Raw genomic sequence first — 19870 nt, forward strand, 5'->3', positions numbered from 1 at the left:
TCCCGTTAAGACAGACACCAGTGGTTTTACTTTGCGATAGCATTACTGTCTAGCAGTTGTTCAGGAATAACGAGAAAAAACAGTCAATCTTGATACCGTGGTGGTATGCATTATTGAGACATTTCCAGGGTTCGGGTAAATATTCCCATGGATTTCGCAATTTTAGGTAGCGGGTCGCCCCGCTGGGTTTACCTTGAATTTGAGCCTCATCTGCCAACATACAAAATTTCTCTAATCGAGTCTCTCCGAGAAATACCGACACCGCTGTCCCGTATATAGTTCATTCAATACCCAAAGATATGCGACCTGCTATAGTGGAAGAATCAACTACCGGATATTGTCATTTTGGCTGCTTCGGATGCCAGAAGTCCTTGGAAGTGAATATCGCAGATTATTGTTATGGTAATCACATTTGTAAATACTTTCTGGGTTTAAAGTAGTTGTTGGCCTAGAGTAACTGAAAAGGGAGGAATTGAGGGGGGCATAATGAGTAATTAAGTATAATCTGTGGCTTTTTTTCCCACTTCAGGGCCGTCATCTGGAGAATCCATCCCGAGGTTCCGGAACCTAAGTCTTCCGCTGAGCGGTGCTATCGTACAGTCGTCGTACATTCCCTTAAGCAAATACGCCTGACATCATAATTTGATAGCCTCATACTAGCTAGAGTCCAAGAAACCTCTTCGTGTCACCAAAATATGTTGGTGGAATTTTTGGTATTGGTGAACTGTCCCGAGACAGCCCCACGCCAATGAATGAATGTCTTTATTTGCCATGTTTCAGTTGACTTGAGCAAAAGATGTTCTGTTTTTAAGGACAGTCTGCGAAAACTTTATACCAAATGGAACGAAAGCAAGGAAAGGGGCAAGATGGCAGGAGTCAGCAGCGTCCTGAAAATTGAACGAAATTTGGCACTTAGAGGTTTCTCTATCTTATGAGTTTTTTTTGATGGTCGACTGCGATAGTTACGGAGTACGGAGTACACTACCACGAATAAACATGTCTCTCTGATGATTGCGGTATACAGACCCGAAAGTCTGCAATATAACTACAGGGGAAGGGTGACCACTGGAACAGCCATTCTTTTCCACATGTCCCGAAGAACCGAGGCTTGCAAAAGAAATATCTAGCTAGTTATCAAAGAAGCAAGAAGCTCACAAAGTAACCCTTTGGTTATCAAATCAGGAACGGCGTTCGGGTCCAAGGAAGCTGGTCTCTGAAACACCTTTCCTTGCCTTTTCCCGGAAATCTGATTCCAGCTTCCCGTCTCCCAGTGCCCTGGAAACTGTGAGAATGGCCAAGCTACCTGTTTGAACCACTCGGGGATATTTCCTTCGTTATTTGCTTTTGTCCACCCTGCCGCCGAAAGATCATTGTAGCAGATGTTGTCGACGGCTGACGTGCTTGCAAATCCAATTGATTGGCTATTTCTCTATTATACGGAGATCCCCGAGTGAGTGTATGGTAACAAGTCAGTGGTGAACGGTGTCTCCTATGCAAAAGAAATGGGAAAGCCAGTAATGTTACGGAGCACACATGGCATTTTCAGCATAGTTTAGACTCCTTCCTGTGTTCCTTGACAATTAACTAAGGGACTGGTTAACTAGCTAGTTTACTAGCTAGCTTAACTGTGTGTTGTGCTCCGTAATCCGTGCTAGTTAGAAACTAACTAGTTAACTAGTCATTATAATATATTTAGAACTCGTATCAGTTTTCGCACAAATAAACAGCTCTACGACCGTGGGTTGTCAGGCGGCTTACGCGGACTGTGGTAATGAGAACAAACGTATCTGGGCCAGACAGGGACAGTCACTAGTCCTACTTCACGAATATAGCCGCCTCTTCGTTGTGTGCGTTTCTTTTTCCTCCTCTCCTTTTCACTTTTGGCCTTTTGATTCTGATAGTTATATATGTTTCATAGCCTCAGGCCGTGATGGAATACAGGGACAGGCGAGAGAAGCGCGGCTCATCGCGAACCGAGCGCGGTCGCTCTCCTGAACGGCGTCTCATTCGGGAGAAAGACAGGGCTCAACCAACACCCCGCTGCGCTTCTCGAGAGAACAAAAAGCTCATCTCGTCGATCCTAAGTTGCATTCCTAGCTGTTCGAAGGGGTTTCTTCAAGGCACCGATGTTCCACCCCTGAAGGCCGAGGAATGCCCTGGATTCACAGGTGTAAAAATACGCGTCTTGGAGAAAGACCTATTGGATGTAGCAATAGAGCTGGCCAATAATACCCGCAGCGGAAGCGATACCTCAAATGCTGTGTCGGCCGCAGGTGACTCGCCAGCCACAATCCCTGAACATGGTCGCACATGCCTTTTCAACACGGCTATCGCACAGCAGCCCAAGGATTTCGGTTTTGCCAAAAAGTTGAAGCAAATCACTCTATGAAAGGAGCACTCTTTTCAAGACCCTAAAGGAAAAAATCTGCCCCGTCCCAAAGAAAACGGCTATATACTCGCCTTCTGTTGTCATTTTTGGGGATAGCCAAAAGCCAACACGTAAGGTTAAGTCCCTTGAAGACCCAGCTTCACTACCTTTGGTGAGCGTTATCAGTACTCCTGCGATTGTATGCCCACGTATCAGAGCTGTGCGGACTTATGTAGTCAAAGCCGACAGGAAGGGCGTAGTACGGCCGATCCCTTCATATGAACAGCTGTACCATTTCAAATCTGAGAGGCGAGCCATTAAAGAAAGCATCAGAGTTCTTCTGAGGATCTCGGCATCTAAGAAGCACAGGAGGATTGTCGTATCAGTTCTCGGCTTTGAGGAGTATATGCACCCCAAAGAAGACTCAGCCAATTGCTGGGCAGAAGTATCAACCAGAATTTCAGGGAGGGTGGTGGATAGATGTTGTCTTCACTGTTCTTGACCCGCCCCCTCATCCTGAAAGGAATTACGCTCAGGGGCACATATACATCAAAAGGCTGGATGGGCTTGCAGTTTCTCCTCCGTAAGGGTCGCTTCCTGCAGGCAAAGATGGGAGGATTTTGCTAGAGCAAGGCAGGGAATTAGCTGATGGAGCGAGTGAGTCCTATTATGCGTGTATATTATAAAAGCGCCTGATTTGTTAGGAAAATGGGTGGTTTGTTGGCCAATAAAAGGGGGCCTCTAGAAGCCTGGAGTCCGACAGGCCCATTCCCAGAACCAGGTCTACGGGACAGACTCCAGTAGAGCTTCTTTTTCCTTTTTCCTTTGACTTCTGTCTCTCGTACTGGCGCTCCATACCTTCCGATCAGTATCATTGGTAGGTACTCCGTAGTGACAGTTGTCGTATCCGATGTCGCGGGCATCGTTGCCCGTTGTCACATCTAATATATGTCACCTCGATTGTGACTTGGATTCAGCTAAAACGGATGATGCTGGGTACAGCAATATCATCCACAATTGTCGGTGACAAGGACAAATTGATCTGGACAGGGGTATCGTTGGCTCGTCATGCGCCCCCCGTGGCCCACTCCACTGGAGAGAAGTTACCGACAAAAAGACAGGAGACACAAGCTGACATGGTTCTGGGCGGGCGATCAGTCCTGGGCTGAATATAACGGATGCGGGAGCGGTTTTGCAGGAATACTCATAGGTCACCCAGAAACAACGGAAGAAAAATATCATCCGTCATATTCACCTGCAGCTTCCTTCGTCTAAGACCTACTGTGATTCGATCCAAGCCCGAAATCCCATATACGCTGTGTGACAATCACAGAACAAAGGGATGAAGGGGTCGATTAATAATGACCACGTACAGCGTGGTTCTAGACAAGACTTTGTCATGCAGCCAACAACTTGTTAGTTCATGCATGGAGAAGTTGTGCCGGATGATGGGAAACTTCAGCTGGATTTTCGAGCGATTTCAATACTAAAGTGACGAGAAGAGTCCTTGGACAATAGTTAATGCCTTTTCGGCTAGCAACTAATGTATTAAAGACAGTCAATTACTGGGTTTCCTTGAGTACGCCGAAGGTCTCAGACCAGAGCAGACTACTTATTATTCAAAGTAAATGATTGTTATTCGGATGACTTTGGGTCAAAGTGAAGTCGTATTGCCAGGGTATAGCATGCCGCGTCTTTATAGAATAACTTATTCCGTACTCCTTAACATGAGAAGGCGTACTCCGTCTGGTGCCCACTTCCCCAGACCCATGAACAGGGCCCCGGTACTTTGCCATGATCATCGGCTGGCGACACCCTGCCAAGCGTCTTTGTAACCTCGCGCAGCAGGCAGACATTTGGTAGGCCGAGAATGTAGTGCTCCGTACTCCGTACGGGTATAATATTGTTGTCGTAGTACCCTATGTTTTTCTGTGGCTTACTCCGTACTTCGTAAATCTGCGTAACTAACTGGTATGGCGAATGGTATCAGTCATGGAAGAAGCAAAAGAAATAAGCGTTTGGCCAAGATCCCATCACTCTGGGTCAGGGGTAGTTAGCCGAACCGTAACTATTCTTCCATAAAATCGACAGCTCCTCTCTTAAATCAGTTGTATATTTCTCCGCTTTCTCCTTTCTTCTCCGGAGATCAGTTGCAGCAAACTCACTACTCCGCGCATCACAATATCCAAATCCGGCCAGTCCGGACATCGTGGGCTTCTATGGTGATGAAACATGTCTTCCCCTTGGAGAAAAGAGGGACAGCAAGGGATAGGCAAGGAATACTGACACGTTTTGGTCACGATGTATCATCCATTTGTGGAGCTGCTGGGCTTGGACTATTTCATGCACGACGACAAAGCTAAAAAGCAAATAAGGGTCCTGGAACTCTCTGGTTGGGAGATGCGGTGCAACCACCTCCCATCGCTGGTGCGTGCTGGTGCCGGCTTCAGCTCTCCCGACAAATGCAAACCGCAAAATTAGGTTGTCGCATGTTGCTCGTTCAATATATGAGGATTTAATTTTACCCCCAGGGCCCGGCTGAGCTTTGCAAATGGGGGTACTCGATCTACTTGGCAGCATCGAGCCGAGTTAATATACGAAGCCAATTCCTCGCCTTCAACTGTCTTTCTCGCTCGCGCTTTTCCGATGAAGGTTAAAGGGGGGAAAAAAAGAAAAAGGTCGATGTCCTGCCAGAGCAAGCACTAAAGTGAGATGTGTGTGCATCGCACAAAGCAGCTTTCCATTCAGTCACTTTTCCATACTTTGCGGTCTGTTCAACATTCCGGAAGTGTTGCCGGATGATAAGGAGTGTTATATTTGAAGAAGTATCGCCCCTTTCGAGTTATCTCCGAATAAATTTATTATTGCCCAGATGGAAGGGCATACAAGGCTCCTGATTTGTAGCTAATGGCAAATTGTAGGCGGGCGTCATGTCATGGCCCAAACGAGACCGCATGGACATAGGATCCCTCGGGGGGAAACCTCTGACTCTGATATAGATATGCCAGATGAAGGATATATACCTGATGCCGATATAGACGTTAGTACGGACGGACAGTATTCATCTTTGGCTCCTGGAGAAGAGACTACAAATGCTGGGTGAGTGCAGGTACATTGCTACCGATGGGAGCCTCTCTTACCAATTGTATACTTGCAGATATTAACTCTCCATTTTTCAGTTCCACAAAGTCCTTATCCGAGCATGCTTACCAGGTGGTGGAGGAAAATGGCCGTCAATATTGTGACAATACATATTTCATGCCGAATGACGAACGAGAACAGACTCGCTTAAACATTGTTCATCAGATGTATCTCATCATCCTAGAAGGCCGATTGACAAAGTGTGCTCTCCCTCAATCGATAAAAAGAGTTCTCGATGTTGGCTCCGGACCTGGTGATTGGGCGCTCGCCATGGGGGACGAGTTCCCAAATGCCGAAATAATAGCCACCGATATCAGTGTATTTGATATCCAGTCAGTTGGTATATGTCCGCCAAATGTGTCCTTTCAAATAGATGACGCTCAAGGGGAGTGGACATTTAATGAGCCGTTTGATTTTATCCATGTCAGAGGATTGGGCGGTGGAATTTCTGACTGGGCTCTATTTTACCAGCAAGCATACCAGCACCTTGCTCCTGGAGGGTTTATACAGGTAGCGGATAGTGCTCTTTTGACAGGTGATATAACTCTGCCGAATGCTCCCCCAAACTCGTACCTCAGCATATACCTTGGAGCGCTCGGCTCCGCTGCGGAAATGGCAGGGTACCCTCGAAGTTTTAATCACCTTCGTTCTGCTGCCTTCGAGGCAGCTGGATTCACTGATATCCGCATATATGACACCAATATCCCTGTAGGCACCTGGCCTGCAGATCCACAGGAGAAAACTCTTGGAAAAATGACGTTGATTGTCCTGTTTGAAAGCCTCGAGGCTACCAGTATGCGCCTCTTAACAAAATACCTTGGCTGGACAGCGGAAGAGGTTATAGATCTGTGTAAAAAAGTGCAATTGGAAATTTTAGCGAGCGAAGGCATGGGGGGACTGGTAAAGATAGTTGTGGCCCGGAAGCCACAACAGTTACTGAGACCTTGTTGATATTTCCAGGTAGTTCTTTTCTCGGCGTTATGGACATTTGGTTGAGTTCATTGGGGGGGGGGGGGGTTATTTGGATAAATCCTTTAATGGCGATGTCACAGTCCTACAAGTAGGATTAGTGAATGGAACGTTTTTATACCATCACGTGTTGAGCCCGATTGGGAAAAAGCGACGTCCTTCTGATGTTCTTTATATTCGACCTCCATCGCATTTTCATGTTTGTGTTCCTGAGCTTGTACGAAGACGCTGTTCTGCTGACTGCATTGTTGTGTTTTTCTTGTTCCTTTCCCTCAGTCTTATTTGATACCCAGTTCCAATCATGGAATCCCGGAAGAATTTATTTCCCAAAGATGCTAGTTGCTCCCCTGATCAAGATAGGGTGGTGGAATATATCAATCGACTCCTGCTTTCAATCATCGAAGAATTGTCCAAGCCCCATGGCACTCCCTCGATTTCAATGAAGCGCCGGTCGAATCACTCAGGTTATAACCTCAATCTCAGGACTGGCGCTTTAGAATCAAGTGATGAAGTCCGTACATATACCTACTCCTGGCCTGGAAAGTCAGCCCAAGAAGGTTGGCGGTTTGGTATGAAGTATTGTGCAGCATATGACTGATCTTTGGGTAGTTGGCTAACAGTCATTATTGTGACAAGGAGTATTGACGCGGATATTGGGTTTGATATCAGAAGCAATTAAGGGGGGTTTTATAAGTTCCAAAAGGGATATTTTCTACCAGGACCCTGTATATTTCGGGTCTCAAAGGCTGGTAGACAGGTACATCGATGATATTGCTTTCACACTCGATGTGTCTAGAGCTGCCTTACATGTAGTAGGTTGTTTTATTCAATCTCTTATAGGCCCGAGCTGCTAATATGGAGTGAAGGCAGCAGCAGCAAAAGGCGCAATAGGCGGGAATTTTAGTATCACGATGAAGAGTGGGTCATCAATACAGGTTGGCGCTTGCACAGAGGTAATGTAACCATGATTTTTGGCTCTCACACATATGTTTCATCGCTAAGGTGCATCTCAGGGTATCGTAATTCCAAGGATTCATGAAGTTAAAGAGATAGATATTTCCGGTATTTCATGGATCCTGGTCATCGAGAAAGAGGTAAGGCTCGCTAACCAGATACTGATAGAATCATATTTTTAACCGCATATAGGCAGTGTTTCACCGTCTGATAACATCGGGCTATCACAATGCATCGGCGGCAGGAAGCGGAATCCTCTTAACGGTAAGAAGCAGTTAATCTTCCTATAATTCAACCGATCCCTGGGTAGGCCTAATAATCACCTAGGGAAAAGGTTACCCTGATCTTAGTAGTCGAGAATTTCTACGCCTCCTTTCGAGGCATGAAGTATGCAACTCTAAGATGATATTTAACCCGCTGCCGATATTTATACTGGTTGACAGTGATCCAGATGGGATGGCAATAATGTCAACTTATAAATATGGGTCGATGGCCCAGGTGCATCGAAATGCCGATCTCAACGTGCCCTCAATACAATGGGTAGGATTGCAGGCTTCCGAGATGATGTCGGCTGCAAGTCATACAAATATGCCCTCGCTAGTCCCAATGAGCCAACATGACCGAAAAAAGGCAGAGGCTATGCTTAAACGAAATCCAAGCTTTGCTGAAGATGGCCCGGAACCAGCATGGAGAAAAGAGCTGCAATCAATGCTAGTTATGAATCTGAAAGCAGAACTTGAGATATTGTATGAACTAGATGGTGGCATGGAGGGATGGCTCGATAGAAAGATGTCGAAGTTATGTTGATCGGCCGGTTTTTTCTATGTTTATATCGTCCACATATTCATTGCTATGTTAACAGTAAGCATATAATTTACACGTCCTCGGTAGATATGCAATCAATAAAAACTAACCAAGCAACATAAGTGCGGCCGTGGTAATAATTCACAGCTCTATACCAACGCTAAACCACTTTCCCCCTTTAGAAAATGTAATCGTAACGAGACAAAACTGTCCCACAAATAGATAACATAGAGTGAGAGTTAGAAGATAAACCGCTCAAATGGATTTTGTTTCCATTTCACAGTCCTAGTTCCTTCCTAACCTCTTCCCTCACCCTTGCTTCATAATCGGATCTTCTTTCTCGCCACATTTTGGCAGCCTCTACGTTCGCCGGGCTTTCGTCATTGGGTTCAGCCAACATGCTCATAACACTTATAAGAATCTTCTCGACACTCTGGATCGGACTCCACCGCTCAGATGCGTGCTCGTAGTGGTTTGGGTCGTCGCCCGGTGGGTGTAAGATAGAAATACAAACGTTTCCGTTTTCAAATACTGCAATATATATTAGAGAAAATTCTTCTAGATCGAGCGAGATTAAACGTAGAAGAGAAAGGTAGCTCAATCTTACTATTTGGGTGCCACATATTCCCTAAAAATCGCATGGACGGCGGACTGAGAGGGTAGTCCTTCGGGAACTTCAACTCAGCCGCGAACACCCCTCCTTCAAACGGTGTCCCTTCTGGACCTTGTATTAAAGCCTCCCAAAGGAACATGTCATCTTCAGTTATAGGACCGGCTGTGATTCCATCGGGAGGAGAGGTTGAGAGGAGCTTATATTCGTGGAATAATCGCTTTTGGGCGACGGATGATGCCATGGTGTCGATATTTCGGCGACCGGGGGAGTGAGAAATTAATATACCGCAGTATACCGAGCCCGTGGAGATTGACAGGTGCTAGCTTATGCTGGCAATGAGCTTGGTATCTTCTGTATCGTTTTCACAAGTTTGCCATTGCAGGTTGACGTTGTTGAAGGTGTCGTTGCTGGTTGTATGTCAGAAGAGCCACTGTGTGGGGCGAGGATAACTTAAGCTTTCCTGTCTATCAAGGCCGAACCATGGCCAGGCAACTTCCCATGTAGCACGGAAGCGTTTTTATAGAGTTGCACGTTTGGATATATCACATAGTATACAACTTCTAATATACAAGTCTCCATCTTTATCCAACCAGCTGGCATTAAAAAAAATCATCAAGATCACTGTCATCACCGCCATCGCTGCCGTCACTCCATAAATCACTGCCACCACTAGGCCAGGCGTCTTGTTCTTTCGTTGGGAATGGGCTTTCGTCTCTTTGCTCCCAGGGATACTGATCAACTTCTCCCCATACATCTTCACCTGCTCCTTGTTCAGTGGATCCGTGGTGCTGAGCTTGCTGTCCCTCCATATCCTGGGGTTCTTGTGCTGGGTCCTGGTGTGCTGAGCTTCCCCTACGCATAGCTTCATATCCTGCAATGGAGCCAGCACCAACAGCTCCTGCAGCAGCACCTTCCATAGCCCCAGCTCCTCCAGCGGCTGTACCGGCAGCTGCCCCTGTCCCACCTTCACCAAGGCCAAACAATGGAATAGGGACTATACCGGGACCGCTGCTATGACGACTGAAATAGTCAAAATCGATGGTCACAGCGGTAGCAAGCAAAACGGCTCGTTGATCCAATGTCATGCTCGGAGCCGGTGCACTTTTCAATGGCTCTGTGCCCTTTGATTGCGTTTCTTCAGCCATACTTGCTGAATCCATGCGTAGTGCATAAACTCCTGTGTCTGTGAATATCTCTCTTGCAAAGCCTGCAAAGTTGCGGTTCACGGATCCGAGGAGTTGAGATTCAGCTGAGCGCACGGAAAAGTCCCAGGATAGAAACGGTTCATCGACATGCGCAAACTGGTGTAAGCTTTTTTCTGGCGGAACTGCGGGCTGCTGAATGCCCGCTGATATACGCCTCGCGGGCGTATTTGGATGGGAGAGGAATAAATTGTACTTCCGCCGAAGTAGTGCCCAACGCTGCTGTGCGGCTCCTATAACACGCATCTGTGAATGTTCAAGTGGAGACACCTTAACGGATCCTGCTTGTGAGCCGGGTACATTGTGCTGTAGGTCAATTAATGGTGCATGGGACCCGGTCGTATTGTTGTGAGGGTCAAACACAAATATTGTAGAATTGATCCAGGAAAAAGGCCTATGAAACTAGTAAAGATATTAGGCATAGGTATATATATTTGCAATAGCTATTGAGGGCACTTACGCGCAAAACTTCATTTTGGTTTCTATCGAAGACATGGGTCACAAATGGCCGATGAGTGTGTAGCCACTGGCGAGATAGCATGCTGCCCATCCCTTTTTCTTCTTCTGCCATATATCCTACATGGGTTCCGTGAGCATCCAAGATCACATATCGGTTTGCTTGTTCAAAGCCACTAGATAACGGAGCATGGGTTAGCCAATGGTTCAAGTCGCCCAACTTCGTCTCAGGTCAAAAAGGGGTATAGAATTACTAACAGCAAGACATTCATCATTTCCAGCTGTCTTTGAACTACCAGCCCCGAATTGGCTAGGATCTGGCTAGCAGGGTGGTTCTGTTTAAGTAGGTCATCCGGGTCTTCGGGGATGTGGACTGGAGCAAGCAGGGTATTATATTGGGGATTTGCTCCACTGCTTCGAGATGATGCATCACCTTGACCGCCTGCCTGAGAACCAGCAGAGCTTCTTCCTGGCTGCCCCCTGGAAGATGGGGTATTTGAAGGATTATGCCGTTGGATTGGTCTTTTTGATCGCCTTGACCATGGGTTTGGCCTGAATGATGCATGCCTCACAGCGCAAAGTCCTGTAGTCGCTAGGAAGTGTTGCTTTGGGCGCGTAGGTACATGGAACGATAGAAGTAGTCGGGATAATTCCATTTTTATGTTTTCGAGATATTCATGTTATTCAAAATACCGAAAGATGCTCCTATGTGGATGTTGTGATGTGTAGTTTGCATAAAAAAGGTGCGTCTGAGCCAAACTTATTAACTAACTAGTTAGTAGAGTCAAGAAAACTATGACTTCATCGTACCTGGGACGGAGAGCTGCAGATATAATTTGTTACAACGCTGACGAAATATTATACTTAAATTTTAAGAAACGCATACACGAAAATTGATTGATTAATGACACAGAGGCGTATTCGAATGACTGGAGTAAATTCTTCAAAATGTATGCTGCATGCCAGGTACCTCTAAAAATACACCTAACATAATGATATCGCTAAACCCAAATTGAACCTGAACGCCTTCTCACACCGTACACGGAGCGTAGATAATAGTATTGTCCATGAGCATGTCCTGATGTATATGAATCTAAAGAGGGGGGGGGGCTGTGAGCGGGTTCATAGTAGCCCTTTTCGCGCGAGCTCTATCTTCCGAGCTGTCTCGCCGGCCTTGAAGCCGCCTTTCGAGGCACATATGGCGCTTCCTTCCCCAAATTCAAACTTCTCCTCGACCCTAGGGTGTGCGCAAGGGCAGTGATGTGGAACGGCAACGCAGGCTAGAGTGCCAGGGCACAGATAATTCGAGCATTGAGCTGAAAAGATGTATAAGTTAGCGGAACGGGTCTTGGTATAGCGGAATCCAGAGATCGAATACACACCTCCGCTGTAGGCATTCTGATACCATGCGCTATCACTTGGTACATTGCCGCCTTGGCCTGATGATTCGTGATGCTGTTGGCCACCGCCAAACATTTGCTCGAAGAACTGGAACTGAGCCTGCGCGGTGGTAAAGAAGAGAATCCCAAGCAGGGCTGTCCTGAGCATGCTGACCATTTTTCAGTCCGAGTATGGGATCCGGGTCGTATGTCCGTAATCTATCCAGAGCCGCTCGCAGGTGGATTGACTGTCTGCCGTCGAGTATCGAGTATAATAATTAATTGAAGCCCGTCGTTGAACTAAACACGTTGCTCCATCGCCGATAAGCTTGATGGGCCGCGGAACAGTCACGTGACACAAAAATTGGACTTTTTGGAGCTTTTCATCGAAAGGAATGAAAAAACGGTCGACAGCGAGCAGCGGACTTTCTATCTCGACAGCACCACGGTCTCCGAAGGTCGGTGAAGGGGCGCGTTCGAGCAGCTCTTCTCGGCCCACTGGATATACCATGTTAAAACCGCAATTGAGGGCGCCCGTGAGGCTCCTCGAAGGGGTCTTCGCCCAGTGCACAGCCCAACCCTCGAGTCGATCGCATCTTCAAGTCTCCAGATCTCTAACATCCTCTCTCCTACAATCCAGACTACGACCGCAACCATCATCTATTATCTCGCAGCTCGGGCAGGTCCGATACGCCTCTCACAACTCGCAAGGCTCGGGAGCGAACAAGCACGCAAAGAACTCTCCAGGACGAAGACTCGGTGCTAAAAAGACCGGCGGCCAGGCCGTGGTTACGGGGAATATCATCTTCAGACAACGAGGCACGAAATGGTTCCCTGGTGAAAATGTTGGGATGGGAAGAGACCATACGATCTTCGCTCTTGAGAAGGGATACGTCCAGTACTACCGGGATCCCGAGCGTCACCCAAAGAGAAAATATATCGGCGTTGTTTTCAACAAGGACGATAAGCTGCCCACTCCAAAGAATGCTGTAACCCGAAGGCGGCTGTCAATGGTTGCTGTTCCAAGAAGGACAGAAGAAGCTTCTGTGGAGGAACCTGCCGACTCATCCAAACCTGTCAAGTTGACACTCGTTGCGTCCAACTCTACAGGCACATACCGATCCGGATACATGCACCGTGAGGCGAACTGGGAGATTGGAAGAGCAGCAGATAAAGCTGGAATAACGGTCCAGGAGTGGAAGCGCAAGGACCGCTGGACCGCCTGGAGGCGCAAGCTAGAGAAGATAAAGCGTGTTGCTCAGATGAAAGAGCTGAAGAAAAAGAAGAAGAAGATCAAGGTGAAGGTCTGATCACGTCACACTTGAATTGTATTCATACTATTTTTTTGACTGGTTTATTTTATTGTACAATAAGACGGAGCTATCGACATCTATTTCACATATTCTTTCCCATTACTACCTAATTTTCGGGGTATTGTTGTAGCATGATCATTAAGCCGTATAAACAATAAATCATAAGCAAGAGCCATTGGCTCTGAATTTCAAGAATAACCGCAGCTATCTCTCAAACAATCGACCTAGAATCAAAATTTGGCAAAGGAATTCGTTATCCAAAACTTTAATGTTTATAACACTTCCATTTGTTCTCTTCCCGTTGTTACCATCTTGCCCTCGAAATGGCTTAACAGATCGAGCACGGCCTCGTGATGGAGGTTTCAAGATGGTCGACGGAAGCTTAGACAGAGCCGAGCGAGCTGCCGTTGCCGCACTTTCGTCACCAACATATATCCAATCCCATTTACTGCGCCCATGTACCCAGCCTTTTGGTTTGGGATGCAGTTCGTCAGCTTGTGATAGTATGTCAAGAGCAGCTTGGAGAGTTTGAACAGGATAAACGTGTTCTGCACCCAATGCACAAGTAAGGAATGCATAGGCCTGTCGTTGCTGTGCTACCTGTTTGCGTCCCATCACGAAAAGCATATACTGGTCAGTGAAGACCTTTGGACGGTTAGTGAAGACATCCAAAAATTTGGATTCAGAAGGATGGTAGGGTCTAAGAATTCGTGACTTGACGGCGTTGTCAAGGAAGATGGAAGATCCTGCAGCAAGGAGGTATGGTTCCCACTCCACGATCTCCTGTTTCTCGATGCACGCAAATACCCATTGGCTGGCGAGGCAAGGGAGATTAAGAGCCAGAGCTTGCATGTACTTAGCGCGCCGTGAGTGTTGGTCTGTGATCAAACAGGTAAAGCCCATTTCCTTAGCACGTTGGGTCAGCATTAAAGGCCCTTCGGTGTGAAGCTCTTCATCTTTGGCAGTGGGCAATATTAATTCCCAGGAAGACGTTTCAAACAGTTGGTCAAATCCATTTTTGAGGATAGTCCCACCATTTTCAGATAGCATAGATTCAATATGTTTCCCCCTCTTCTCATTTCCAGTGTAGGAAAGAGCAAAAGTCATACCGGAAAATATGCCAGCTCTGCCTGGCTCAACAACCGGAGTCTGTTCAGCTTGGGTGCCACGAGTATGCATACTTTGTTCCATTGCTTGAGGTACAGCTGCCTGTGGATTCTTTGGTAGTGACTCGGTGGAGTAAGGGCGTTCTCCAAATCGAGACCATAGATTTTGATCCAGATATATCTTAGATATAGGCACAGTGATAGCCTGGGGAATTTTACCCTTGGGAACCATCTTAGTCAATTTCCGTTTCAACCGGACAGTGGTGTGACCATAAATATCGCACATCTGCCTATCCCAACCGCTCACTTCTGCACCTTCTGAAGGAGATTGCGGTTTTCTTCCAAATCCTATCACATAATGCGGAGCTCTAGGTATATCCGGATGATTGACCTTAACGATATCACCAATTCTCAATTCCAAGGATTTGGCTCCTCGAATGTCGATTTTCTCCACTTCCTCGGAATCGTCAAAACGGACAAGGAGTTGCTGACTAGTAACGCCATCACTAGAACCCAAACAAACAGCTGGGTAATATCCCGCTGGACGACCGTTGAAGAAGGCAAAAATATGATTTGCAGCAATGACGTTCTCATCCAGCTTTCCCGTATCACTATTCAAGTCGAGGATAGGATCACTTCTCTCTGTATGGGCTGGGAGAGAGAATGAGCTGGGGGTGTGTGAGAGTGGTTCAAGTGGTGTAGATGAGGATGGATTAGATGGAATGTGAATAACGACGGCGTCGACAACTGTGCGTCTGTTCCGAGAATGGGGCGCTTCTGCTTTCTGCGCCTTCTTCCGAAGGATGGGAAGGCCGGTAGATGGCGTAGGTTCAGGTTTCTCTACTGGCCTTTGAGGGGATGGCTGAAAATCCCAGATATCATTCGTATCTACATCAGCACAGGGCTTTGAAGGTTCGTGTAGCTGTTTGGTCGTCCGTTGAAGAGTCTTAGGGATATCATCATCGATTGGTCCAATGGGTGAAATAGGCCTATATGCTGGTATAACATTGTTCTGATCGTTAGTTAGGTTGTGCTGACGATTCTGAAGAATCTCCTGGATTCTTTTTCCATCATTTCCGCGTCTCCTTTTGATCGGCGAGTCAACCGTAGCCATCATTGACTGAAAAATCCGATCATCAGTGTTAAGTAGGCGAATTTCGTTTATGGGGATGTCGGAAACTGCAGGACGTGGGGACTCATCTGAGGCAATAGCCGTCATACTCCTCCGCTGTCGGCCACTGGGGCTAGATAGAATTGTTTGGACACGACGATTAGTGCGAGAGGCGGCCAGTTCTTGAGACCCAAGCGATTTCAATATTGCAGAGTTTCTGAATCGTGGTGTATCAGGAAGATCATTGTCCTCATCTATACCGTCTATACCATCGTCAGATTCTGCAGGTGTGTCAGTATTACTGGTTGATTTCACGAAATGATACCGCTTGCCAGTGGAACTAGTTTCAGATATTGCTCGCGAGAAATTTCCCTTTTCAGGGGCAGACTGGGAAGGGGTTTCGAAGACTCGAGAGGTTATGGAGGATCCGTTGTTAAGAGTGGGTATATCAGTATCACGATCATGAGGTGTTGAATATTTTTTTAGGTTTATTGTTTTCGGTAATGGTGACGGTGAAGGCTGCGAGTCTGGAGAGCCATGCTCTTCATCAGGCTGGCTGTTAATAATTTTGCTGATGGCTTTTAGTGGAGGTGATGAAGGTATTTGCTCTGATAGTTTTCTGGGCTCCATTTCGGTCTCAATCATCGTGCTTCTACGGCTTAGGGGATTATTTTCCTCTCCTTTCCGTAAAGTGCCTAGTTTAAGAGCAGCTTCTCGAGGATTTCCACTCTTTTCTGACTGGGAGACCCATGGCGGGCGTCCTCCTCGCTTCGTATTAGATATGGCCTGAGCAGAACTCGTTTCTGCGGAAGAGCGAAGTCCTCCAGCATTTGATCGGCGATTATTTGATGGACTTTGATCGAGATCTAAGACACTTGAAAGCGCACTATGAGTGCTAACAGCGAGAGTTGAATGTTGAACTGGACCGCTGTCAACATTTTCCTTATCCTCTTCCGCAAAGGATTGAGTCCGCTGAGAGCTGCGAAGCGGTTGAATCATACAAACATCCTCCTGCTCAGTTTCAACCTCACTAACTTCGCCTCGGTCAGTGTCAAGAACCTTTTCCTCCCTGCCATTGTCTTCCATTACAGACTGTAGAGCTTTTTGTCTGCTGGTGGTAGTATGAGGTGAAGTCAGAGGTGGTGGGGATGAAACATCTCGCTTGGAATTTTTGCGAGTGGACACCCTCGCAGGAGCTTTGATATTTTCAAACTGCTTTCTGACTTCATTTTTAGACTGCATTTGGCGTATGCGGCGTTCAATGGCAGATTCTTCGGCCTGGAATAGATCATCATCCCCATTAACAAGATTCGAGCTAGATTTCAGTTTCAATAGCTGTTTTTCTCGATCAGCTTGTGATTCTTTCATGGATATATAGTTTGCTTCCGGTTCAATTGGGTCAGGGCGAGACATGGATGAACCCAGAAAACTTGGTGAGAAAGGTACGGTGCTGCGCATTGGCCGCTGGATTGGAATATTTGGTGATGGCATATCAGATGGTAATTCTAAACGAGGCATATGAGTAGATGGGGACGAGGTGGCTTGGGTTGCATTGAACAGCTGACTTAAAGCCATTACAGACCCGGGGGTTTTATTGTCTGGGCCAAAAGGGTTCCGAAGGGTTGATGGTGTGGTAGTGCTTGCAAGATTCGACATACGTCCATGATGAATTGCTGGGGTGTTGGTATTGAATCGTTGTGATTCTGGGAATGGCTCGTAACGTGTCGGAGAGGAGGGACCCGAGACAGAGGCCTGCGAGCCACGACCTTCATCAGGATTGGCAGCATCCGCCATGATATCAGTATCAGAAAACAAGTCTACATGTCCTGTATCTCCTTCATGAAGCGTCATTTGCGTGGTCCCTCCCTCTGCTGCCTCAATGGCATTTATAAACGGTCGTTCCGATGGGCTGCCATCGCCCTCTATATCTTTGCCATTTAACAAACCCTCATATACCGACTGAGATACGGGCTGGGTGTCCCCCAAGGCGCTTCCGGAAGGAGATATTTCCCTATCCTGAACCTCTAGCGTAGTATTCGACCGTTGAACCCCCGAAGATTTCGTGTTTGACATGGCTGTATTGTAGAGCGATTGCCCAGATTGTTGTATGACACTCGAGGACGAGGAGTTGGCAGGTTTCTCTGCAACAGCCAAAGACTGGTTGCTGAGCATTTCATACTCAAGGAGTGAACCATAGCCCGCAGCTGTCGATGTAAGCCGCGTAATAGCGAAAGCAGTCTGTCTATTCAAGGAGGTCTGGGATTCCTGTAGTAAAACTGGGAGTTAAGATGAAAATCCGTGGTCGTTAACTAGGCAGAAGACAGGGATTGTCAGCACTCACGTTAATGCCCAAGGCTGCACTTCTCAGGTAAGTCAAGTCAAGACTGTCTTCCTGGGTTTCCATTGCAGACACATAATTGAGAAAGACAGACGATCAGACAAGCCGTTTTGTATGTGGCTCTTCGGAGTCGCAGATTCACGAGAATCTCGGAGCTTCGCGGTTGGTGCAAGGATGCTTTTTTTCCCACGCGAACGAAACGCGCGACGCTGACTTATCCAATATTACTGCTTTGGGAACCAGGGGGAAGTATAAGATATTTCAAACACCAGCCAGGGCAAATCGTTACATGGTTATGTTTCTAGTTTTGAAGACGAGTGATTTACATTTCTAATACAGGCTGCTCGGTCATGTATGCAGTAAGGATACAAATCCAATATAATCAATACAATCAGTCACGGCTCCGGTTCGGCACCCACCGCTTGACGGCCAGTTCCCGGACCCGATATGTCTTCAAGAGTTCTCCAATATCCTGTTCGTCAGGCTTGCTATCTGTTGAAGGTGGTGGGATCTCCACAAAGCACATAACGAAGCTCTTTTTAACCTGGGCTTGCACTCGGTTTACGCAGTGAAGCCACCACCACGTATGGTTCAACTTTGCAGCCACATACTCTCGTCTCTCTTCAGTCTCTTTCCAGTACGGATGGCTGTAGGACGGGAGAAGATTAACAGCGAATTCAGCATGTGAAAAGACTGGGCCTTTGTTATAGAGAAGCAAGTCGACACCGAACTTGACTCCAGACCGAACAACCCAGCCGAGGGAGCGGAAATGGTGATATGCAACGTATGAAACTATGAATCGGTCGTCCGGTTCGGGCGCCGCAGAGGGAGCACGAGGCGGGAAGTATGAATGCTGACGGAGCAAGGCAAGGAGTGCTTGAGGTTTAAGGATTGCGCTTCTGGTATCATCATATACCTCAAGAACACCAAGGCCGTATGAAAGGAAGAAAGCATCTTCACTGGAAAGCTGAAGGTGCTCTTCATCTTCTACCTCAGCATCGTCATTTATATCTGCCACTTCAACCGTAGGTGAGAAACGAACAGACTTGATGCGACTGGTAGCCGTCTTTCCAGCAAGTTCATCATTTGGTGCAGATGTACTGCCTTCAGCAGTTTTCATTTCCCGAGTTGCTCCATCATCTAAGGCCGATGTACTTTTATCTGATGCTGGCCCGTCTGGTAACTTTCTCTCGGCTCTGAGTTGTTCAGCAATGGCCTCTTTCTCCCTTCTTGCCCTCTCCAGCTTGAATTGTCGTCTCTCTACCCGCCTCATCCCTGTTGCCTCTTCGCTTGTGCTTTGGCCAATAAGCCCTCTTCTTTTTTTCTCGCGTTCGAGCCACGACGGCTCGCTTCTACTTAGGCTACCTTTACCAAAGAAACCCATTTCCCATAATATACGGATGGTCTTGGAATCTGTAACTTGGATGGAAGAGGTGGAAGCGTCAAAATAAGCTGAGCATGTTATTGGCTGAGGCGGAGATATATAGAAGGTGAGATATGAGAGGGCAATACTGAGGAGTGAAAGGGGGTTGTGCGGTATTAAAGGGGGCAATGGGTGAACAGTTATAGGTAGAGGAAACCGATGAATGTGTTTATAATTGGGCCGCCGAGGTCGACCCTTAGCTGCTCCATTGTGCGAATCCGATTTCTCCGGACAAACGGTCTTCAGTTCTGAGGTAGAAGATGCCATGAGACCGTGGTCGTAATGTATACCTATGTATTCTTGACACCACATTGTTAGCATCATAGCCGGCAATAACGAGTGGAGTGCGAGGGACCAAAATTTTCGAAAATTGCAGCGTGTGACTCAGATACCGTTGTAGTACAAAAGCACCATCATCGACAACAGCTAGAAATCAGTGCTGATGATCTAGGTAGCGAATATAGTTGTAATCATCGTCGCACGGTGCAATTCTTCTAGTCCATCCTAATCCATTAAGGATTTTGGTAGAAGAAGGGTATACTCACAGAAAGATCTAGAGATGGGTCGCTCCGTTCTCATCTCACTTCCATAATGGCTTTCTTCAGCCCAAGATAAGTCCTAATACAGGGCAGAAGTTGGATATGCTGCTTTCCCATATCTAGAACATATTTCCTTTTCATAAGTCAAGGAAAA

The 19870-nt window shown here is 46.9% G+C and overlaps 9 protein-coding genes across 9 annotated transcripts; 5 read left to right on the plus strand and 4 right to left on the minus strand.

Moving 5' to 3' along the window:
• Positions 1 to 1930: 1930 nt before the first annotated feature.
• Positions 1931 to 2389, plus strand: TERG_04212 (uncharacterized protein; the record flags this gene model as incomplete). The annotated part of the gene is made up of 1 exon (XM_003235112.1): positions 1931 to 2389. The coding sequence occupies one exon, from the start codon at positions 1931 to 1933 to the stop codon at positions 2387 to 2389; it is 459 nt and encodes a 152-aa protein (XP_003235160.1).
• A 2980-nt stretch (positions 2390 to 5369) lies between these two features.
• On the plus strand, positions 5370 to 6460 carry TERG_04213 (uncharacterized protein; the record flags this gene model as incomplete). Its single annotated transcript, XM_003235113.2, has 2 exons — positions 5370 to 5467; positions 5548 to 6460. The coding sequence occupies 2 exons, from the start codon at positions 5370 to 5372 to the stop codon at positions 6458 to 6460; spliced, it is 1011 nt and encodes a 336-aa protein (XP_003235161.2).
• A 929-nt stretch (positions 6461 to 7389) lies between these two features.
• On the plus strand, positions 7390 to 8239 carry TERG_04214 (uncharacterized protein; the record flags this gene model as incomplete). Its single annotated transcript, XM_003235114.2, has 4 exons — positions 7390 to 7431; positions 7492 to 7572; positions 7625 to 7696; positions 7760 to 8239. The coding sequence occupies 4 exons, from the start codon at positions 7390 to 7392 to the stop codon at positions 8237 to 8239; spliced, it is 675 nt and encodes a 224-aa protein (XP_003235162.2).
• A 274-nt stretch (positions 8240 to 8513) lies between these two features.
• On the minus strand, positions 8514 to 9090 carry TERG_04215 (uncharacterized protein; the record flags this gene model as incomplete). The annotated part of the gene is made up of 2 exons (XM_003235115.1): positions 8514 to 8767; positions 8844 to 9090. The coding sequence occupies 2 exons, from the start codon at positions 9088 to 9090 to the stop codon at positions 8514 to 8516; spliced, it is 501 nt and encodes a 166-aa protein (XP_003235163.1).
• A 358-nt stretch (positions 9091 to 9448) lies between these two features.
• On the minus strand, positions 9449 to 11163 carry TERG_04216 (uncharacterized protein; the record flags this gene model as incomplete). The annotated part of the gene is made up of 3 exons (XM_003235116.1): positions 9449 to 10453; positions 10512 to 10683; positions 10766 to 11163. The coding sequence occupies 3 exons, from the start codon at positions 11161 to 11163 to the stop codon at positions 9449 to 9451; spliced, it is 1575 nt and encodes a 524-aa protein (XP_003235164.1).
• A 466-nt stretch (positions 11164 to 11629) lies between these two features.
• TERG_04217 (uncharacterized protein) lies at positions 11630 to 12064 on the minus strand (the record flags this gene model as incomplete). The annotated part of the gene is made up of 2 exons (XM_003235117.1): positions 11630 to 11823; positions 11890 to 12064. The coding sequence occupies 2 exons, from the start codon at positions 12062 to 12064 to the stop codon at positions 11630 to 11632; spliced, it is 369 nt and encodes a 122-aa protein (XP_003235165.1).
• A 331-nt stretch (positions 12065 to 12395) lies between these two features.
• On the plus strand, positions 12396 to 13196 carry TERG_04218 (ribosomal protein L27; the record flags this gene model as incomplete). Its single annotated transcript, XM_003235118.1, has 1 exon — positions 12396 to 13196. One exon carries the CDS (start codon positions 12396 to 12398, stop codon positions 13194 to 13196), a length of 801 nt encoding a protein of 266 aa, XP_003235166.1.
• Positions 13197 to 13403: 207 nt separating this feature from the next.
• TERG_04219 (chromatin-binding protein RAD9) lies at positions 13404 to 17820 on the minus strand (the record flags this gene model as incomplete). The annotated part of the gene is made up of 2 exons (XM_003235119.1): positions 13404 to 17681; positions 17758 to 17820. The coding sequence occupies 2 exons, from the start codon at positions 17818 to 17820 to the stop codon at positions 13404 to 13406; spliced, it is 4341 nt and encodes a 1446-aa protein (XP_003235167.1).
• Positions 17821 to 18803: 983 nt separating this feature from the next.
• TERG_12116 (uncharacterized protein) lies at positions 18804 to 19205 on the plus strand (the record flags this gene model as incomplete). The annotated part of the gene is made up of 1 exon (XM_047751123.1): positions 18804 to 19205. The coding sequence occupies one exon, from the start codon at positions 18804 to 18806 to the stop codon at positions 19203 to 19205; it is 402 nt and encodes a 133-aa protein (XP_047606207.1).
• Between the last annotated feature and the right edge of the window lie 665 nt (positions 19206 to 19870).

This window comes from Trichophyton rubrum, assembly GCF_000151425.1.
Source record: "Trichophyton rubrum CBS 118892 genomic scaffold supercont2.4, whole genome shotgun sequence".
NCBI lineage: Eukaryota > Fungi > Ascomycota > Eurotiomycetes > Onygenales > Arthrodermataceae > Trichophyton > Trichophyton rubrum.